A 6,940-nucleotide genomic window follows, 5' to 3' on the forward strand; every position below is an offset into this window, starting at 1 on the left:
TGGGCTGGCAACTCATTTCATACATGATATTTTACATGTTTCAATGCCATTCTCCCAAATCTTCCCACTCTCTCCCTCTCCCACAGAGTCCATAAGACTGTTCTATATATCAGTGTCTCTTTTGCTGTCTCGTACACAGGGTTATTGTTACCATCTTTCTAAATTCCCTATATATGCGTTAGTATACTGTATTGGTGTTTTTCTTTCTGGCTTTCTTCACTCTGTATAATAGGCCCCAGTTTCATCCACCTCATTAGAACTGAAGCTTTCTGTATTTCTTAATCTCTTAGTAGTTAATCCTGCAACCAGTTAATAATACCTTGTATGAAAATTTCCCCTTATAAATCACTAACTGGTTTCCGGACATGCACTTACAGAAGTAGACTCTCTGTCCTGCTCTCTACCCACTAATATTTCTGCAAGTGAGCTAGTTAAAATAAGAGGCTATGAGGAAACATTCACAAGCGAGGAGGCTCTACGTCTTCATTTAGGCTTCAAATAAGACCAGAAAATATAAACTAGCAGGAAACAGTGCTGGAGGCAGTTCCGGATGGCACAGAAAGAAACTGGTTCATAGATGGGTTTCTAAGATCTGCTGAGAAATGAACAGGAGATCAAGGTGGCAGTTTCTGGAGCAGGATTCCACCATCCAGTCCTCCTGGGGCTGTGTCCATGCCCCACACAGAGAGCACCGAGGACAGGCTAGGGGACTAGACCCCACGACAGTGAAGGGGACAGGACACAACTGCAGGGAGTGAGAAGGCCTGACAGCGAAGGGCCTGGAAATGGCCCCGTGTAACCAGAGGGGCCTGGAGAGGGAGCGGGTCTGATTAGGGAAGGCTGGAGAGGGCGTCTGTCCTGAATGATGCTGAGGTTGTGTGCCAGAACCAAACACATGTCTGAAGGCACAAGCTCAGCCTTCATGTTGGTGTCTGGCCATCAGTCCTGGAACTAACAGGCTGTCCTTATACCAAGAATGACACACAGTCTCAGTATTCCATCTCTTGAGCATTTATTAGATCTGCTGCCTTCTGAGGACAGAGAACTCTCTAGGTCAGCGTCCCTGCCCTTGGGGACTCACAGCCCCGTCTCCTGAGCAGAGGGAGAGGCAGCTCAGTACTTGTCAGGCAGGCCAGCAGGTCTGAAGTGGTTGGGGTCTTTGCCGCTCCGGCCCCATTCGTTGGCCTCCTGGTCGGCCCTCGAGTCCTCCCGACCCTGGCCACTGGTCGTACCCTTAAACAGAGGGTCTGTGAATCTCTGAATATTTTCTCTGGCATCACTGGAAAGGAGGAGGGCAGGGAGGGGATTAATCCAGGACTATGAGCCACAGCCTCACCCCTCCCATCTCTCCTCTTTCTAAGGGATCAATGACTCTGAGAGGAGCCAAGGAAAGAGGGGCTACAACCCTGCAGTCCCCAGGCACTACCACCTCAGCCCTGCAAGTCCACTGTATGTTGGGTGAATAGCACCCATAGAGGGAGGGTGGAGAGTTGCCTGTCCCACCAAGTTGCTCTGCTCTTCAGCCCCTCAGACCTCACAGTGGGCACAGAGCAGGAGGGTGGGTAAGAGGAGGAGGGCACACAGCCTACAGGAAAGTTCTCCAAGGCTTGGCCCTTCCAGGTTGTCCTAGGCAGCCAAGCTCTGCTCACCCATCCCTGCATCCCCAGGGACCCTGGTACCTGATCACTTTAGCAGCCCAGGCGCCCCCCGGTCCCCTTTGGGCAGCGTCATAGTTTCCACGGGCGTGGAAGTATTTGTCTGCACCCTTGTAGTTGGCTTCTTTCATGTCAGAGTAGGCTCTCCACATGTCTTTAGCCCCTGGAAAGCAAAGCACATGGAGTAAGGATTATCAGGGGAGAGAAAACGGTGACACAGCTTACAGAAGAATCAAGGAATGAAACATCTTCCACTGACTCGATTTCAGCCTGTGGTCATAGCACCACGGATGCCTTAGGGTGAGAAGAGCATTCCTTATGCCCAGTTGCCTGCTCCTGGTACTGGAATGAGAGTCATTGGGGTGGGGTGGGGGAGGGGCTACAGCTGTGGGGCCTGTTTGACTGACCCCTGTGATGCTGTCTCTGCTGCATCTCAGTGAGGGCTCTACCTGATATGTTTAAGGACAGAGAGAGTTATTACAGGACAGGATTCCTCAACAGCATTCTACTGAAATTTGAGACCAGGTACATTGTTGCTGTTCAGGGCTGTCCTGGATATTATAACATGTCTAGCAGCATCCTTGACCTCTCAAACTATTCCCCAGTGTGACACCCGAAAATGCACCCAAACGTCCCCAGGACACAAAGTTGCCCTGGGTCCAGAACCACTGTTGTAGAGAAAGCTGCATATGACAAGCTCCGGGGCACGTGGGTGAGTAAGGAGGTGACATGGGAGACAGATTCTGAGAAAGGGGCAGACACACAGCTCCTCTGCTCTGACACCTAAGAAATGTGCTTCTGCCTCATGAAAGGATCAATTGTGACTTGATTCCCCTGCCTGTTGGGTGAGTGAACGGAATCCTGAGAACTCTCTAGTGGACGGTACTGATGATGTGGGCTGCTTGAGGCAGTGGGTCTTTTCCTCAGCCTGGCTGCACTTTCCAATCATCTGGGGAGACACTGAAAGCCCCTGAGCCCTCACAGCCCAAGCCAATCACCTCCCCATCTCTGGGCTGGTCTCAGGCAGCAATAGTTTTCATGGCTCCCCAGGTGACTCCAAACTGCAGCCAAGATTGCTCAGCCCCCGGCTTGAGGAAGTGGTTCTGGAAGAAGTCTACTCTGTGAGAGCCTGGGCCTCAAACACAGCTGGGTTCCCACCTCTGTCCTGCCACCTGCTGACGGGCACTCAGTCCCTGGGCGATGGAATCGGATGCTCTAAGCCTCGGTTTTCTCCCCTTTCGGTGGAGGAAGATGCCTCCTCACGGAGGTTTTCTGCAGGTAAGTCGGTGACCAACTGTCCCAGCTTGACCAGAACTGCCCCTGTCTTCGTGGAACTGGCCCAGTTAGCGCTGCTAGTGTCCTGGAAAACTCCCCAGCCCTGGGCAGAGCAAGAGAGTTGGTCACTTGATTTGTGTGAAAGGGCTGAGTTCCTGGTGGAGGCTTTCATACGATATTAGGTGCCCCCCCCTCCCCACACCACACATACACACACCTTTATTTTTTGTAAGTTTAACAGCTCGGAAAGGGTAGGAAATAGACTAAAGCAGGGACGGTGTCACTGAGTATAGGAAGGACCAACAAGGTGTTCTGAAGGTCTCTGAATTATCCAACTAGGAAATGGAAGGAAGGAAGAGAGGAAGGGAGGGAGGGAGGAGCAGGGATGGAAAGACAGGAGAGGAGAACAGATGGACCACTTTCACCCTACTTCGTGCAATTGGTCTGAGGGAAAGTTTGTTCCATTTCAGACTTGTTTTGTGTCTTCCACTCAAACTGCTATTTCAGCTGGAAATGATGCTCGTTCTTTGTCTAGTACCTGATGGACATAAATCCTGTGCTTTTCAAACTCTCTGAAAAAAGCTCCCCCAACACCTGGCACATTCTACCACATAGGGGAACACCTAGGACCCAGCTTCAACCCTCAGTGGTGTTTAGGGTGAAGCCTAGAGGTCCAAGGATGCCATCGCCCCTCCATCGGCCTTACCTTCATAAGCCTCACCAAAGAAGGACCACCACTGGCTGTGGACTCCCAGCACCAAGGAGCAGAGAATGAGGCCTGTGAAGAGCTTCATTGTGCTGAAAGGAAAGGAGAGGGTCAGGGAGACACAGACAAGCCTCGCACCCCCTCCGCCTGGGGTTTGTATGTCGAGGAGAGCCTGGCTGTTCATCTCCACTAGACTCTCAGTGGTCCTACTAGGACACAGTGCAATACGACCTTACTCGCAGCCTCACGCCCTCAATTCTGAACCCACCAGCCCTGAACCCAGGACTGTCTAAGAGGTCACCCAGATGGCTTTGATGGAAGAAGAGGACAGTTGAGTCCAAGCTGTGTCTTACTAAAGCAGCCTGTCATAATCAAAAAGCATTTCCCATGCAGCACTCTGCCAGCACTGACCGCATAGAGGAGAAATAGAAATCAGAAGAGTTATGTTTTAAAGTAAGAGTTTTCAAAGAAATGGCTCCTTGAAGTGGTTCCTCACCTGATCCCCAGGGGAGGAGAGCGCTGGTCCTTGCCTGCTGCAGAGAAATGGCTGTATTTATTCTGAGCAATCCCTGGGAGGGTCAGGGGTGAGGAGAACAGCTGGTCTGGTGCCCGGCGAGAGTCCCTGCAGGTTATTTCTCCTACATATCTGCAAAGGGTGACTTACCGGACACCAATGGCTGTCCTCATCCACAGGTCATTTCCCTGGTTGTGCAAGCCTGAGGAAATGAGGGAGGCCTGATCTGCCTGGTGGCCACTATCGGGAAGACGGCTGTCCTGTCAGCAGTGGAGAGACTGCGGTGGGGCCCTGGGCTGCGGCGCTCCACGATGGCGGCCTCCAGGCTGCTGGAAGGTGTGTGGTTAGGGATGACGCCTCCAGCCTGGACCTTGCTTTCCTGGTCACTTCCTCAGGTTGGTCCCTGCTAGAAACTAAATCCTTTGAGTTCATGTCCAAAGCCCTTGAGCTTCAAAACCGACAGACCAACCCCAGGGAACCTCATGGGTGCCCTGAGCGCCTTCCACTGCTCCGTGCGCCAGTGCTGAGCTGTCAGTTCCAGGGCACAGAAAGCCCTCTCAGTCTCTCAGCCATGCGTTTCATAACAGTCAACACTTACTAATGATTTTGTTTTTCAAGTATAATAAAATAAGAGAACCTTTTCAACTTGATAAAGGTTAAGTCAATAATCCATAGAAGCAGTTGCCACAGTGTATTCTCTGCAAACCTGAGGATCTCTTATGACCCTTTCAGGGGGAGTCTATGATATCAGAACTGTTTTCACAATAATATTCAACAGTAATAATCTTTTCCTTTTTCATTCTCATTTTTTCATAAATGTACTGGGTGTGAAAGGTTTATTGATGCACTTTTAGATTTCTGCATTCAACTGACCTTTAAGAAACTACCACTTGTCAAGTTTTGGTATCATATCAAAGAATAGCCTGAATTATCTTAAAACTCTGTTAAAATGCTCTGCCCTTTTCCATCTATGTTTCTGTGTAAGGTTGAATTTTTTATACTTCAACCCAAATAATGTATTATGACAGATCGAGTGCAGGGTCAGATGTGAGAACCCAGCTATCTTTGATTAAGTCAGATATTTTTTTAAAAAATTTAATGTAAACTTACTATATTTGTTATTATCATTTTTTTGTTTTGGAAAGATTATTTTCATTAAAATATATTATTTATGTTAACATAATGGATTTATTATTATCTTTATTTATTTGACCATTTATTAGACACTCTGCAAATAGTTTTTCATAAATTAACTCAGTCATCATAAAACTTCGTAATATCATGAATGATATATTATTGTGTTTCAGTATTCTTTAACATTTTTTTCATTCTAGTGTGATAAATCCTGATAGTCTCCATAAATAAAAGTTCTTTGAGGTCTTCAATAATTTTTAAGAGTATGTTGGGACCCTAAAGGCCAAACAGTTTGAGAATCATTGCTCTACAGCAAATATTATGTGTAAAAAAAGAAAACTTCAGGTGCATTCTCAAGAAGACCAAGGATAAGACATGGATTCCTCTTCAGATCAACAAGTTTCACATTCTCCTGGAGGACGTACCCACTGCTAAGACAAGAAACAGGAGGAGGGTAAGAAATGGAAGAGAAGAAATGAAACCATCATTATTTCAAGATGATACAACCTTTTACATAGAAAATCCATCAGCATAAAGTGGACAGAGGAGGCTGGTGGGCTACAGTCCACGGGGTTGCAAAGACTTGAACATGACTGAACACGTGTGCACAACAAAGCCTTTCAGAGAATTCAGTGAGATTGCCATGTTTCACATAAAAAAATCAATTGTATTTCTCATGGCACCCCACTCCAGTACTCTTGCCTGGAAAATCCCATGGATGGAGGAGCCTGGTAGGCTGTAGTCCATGGGGTCGCAAAGAGTTGGACACGACTGAGCGACTTCCCTTTCACTTTTCACTTTCACACATTGGAGAAGGAAATGGCAACCCACTCCAGTGTTCTTGCCTGGAGAATCCCAGGGACGGGGGAACCTGGTGGGCTTCCGTCAATGGGGTTGCACAGAGTCGGACACGACTGAAGCGACACAGCAGCAGCAGCAGCAGCAGCACACTAATTTTTAACAGCTAAAAAATACAACACAAAATAGCATCAGAGCATTAACTATCTAGGCAAAAAGCTTTAAAAATACACGAATATTTACAGAACAAATTTAAGTTTGTTAAGGGATAAAAAGTGGGGATGTGGGAATGTCATGTTCATGGAGAGGATGTTAGTAAAGATGTCAGTTCTCCTTGGATTAATTTATAAATTCAGTTCAGTGCTAATCAAAAATTCCCAGGGGAATTTTTTTAGGAACCCAACAGATTTATTCTTTATGGATGAATGAAGGGCCATGAATAATGATGTCAATTAAAAAATAAGAGCCAAGAGGGGACATGCCCTAGTCTCTGAGTTGCATGAGCTTGAGATTTACCCCAAGTGGGGAGACAATTCTGAATGCTGTGTCTGTGTCTTTAGGTCAGAGGGCATCCCTGGGGCCGTGAGAACTGAGAGCTGTTTGTAGTACCAGTTATGTTCAAACCAGGCATCAGGGAAAGGGATCCTCACAGCTTTAAAGATCCTTCTCCCCCCGGGTCTGGATGAAATAATTTCACATCAAGTAATGGGTGCCCACGGAGAAGTGTGTGCACCATCCCCTGCCTCATCATCCTATGGGAAATGTTAAAATGGTGTTGGGCCACACCTGGGGATGATTCACGCGAGATGGGACCGAGAAGGTGAGGACCCAGTAGGCATCCTCTTTCATCCTCCCTGC

The 6,940-nt window shown here is 47.7% G+C and overlaps 1 protein-coding gene across 2 annotated transcripts; it reads right to left on the reverse strand.

The window, feature by feature from the left end:
* Positions 1–1,007: 1,007 nt before the first annotated feature.
* LOC129652564 (serum amyloid A protein-like) lies at positions 1,008–4,010 on the reverse strand. 2 transcript variants are annotated; one of them, XM_055581295.1, is made up of 3 exons: positions 3,637–4,010; positions 1,680–1,818; positions 1,008–1,279 (listed from the first exon to the last, which is right to left on the reverse strand). In XM_055581295.1, exons 1-3 carry the CDS (start codon positions 3,818–3,820, stop codon positions 1,114–1,116), a joined length of 489 nt encoding a protein of 162 aa, XP_055437270.1. In that variant the 5' UTR covers positions 3,821–4,010; the 3' UTR covers positions 1,008–1,113. The 2 variants fall into 2 exon arrangements, with proteins under 2 accessions (XP_055437270.1, XP_055437271.1); XM_055581296.1 differs by having other exon boundaries at positions 1,008–1,157; positions 1,672–1,818.
* Positions 4,011–6,940: the final 2,930 nt, after the last annotated feature.

Source organism: Bubalus kerabau, chromosome 5 (assembly GCF_029407905.1).
Source record: "Bubalus kerabau isolate K-KA32 ecotype Philippines breed swamp buffalo chromosome 5, PCC_UOA_SB_1v2, whole genome shotgun sequence".
Taxonomy (NCBI): domain Eukaryota; kingdom Metazoa; phylum Chordata; class Mammalia; order Artiodactyla; family Bovidae; genus Bubalus; species Bubalus kerabau.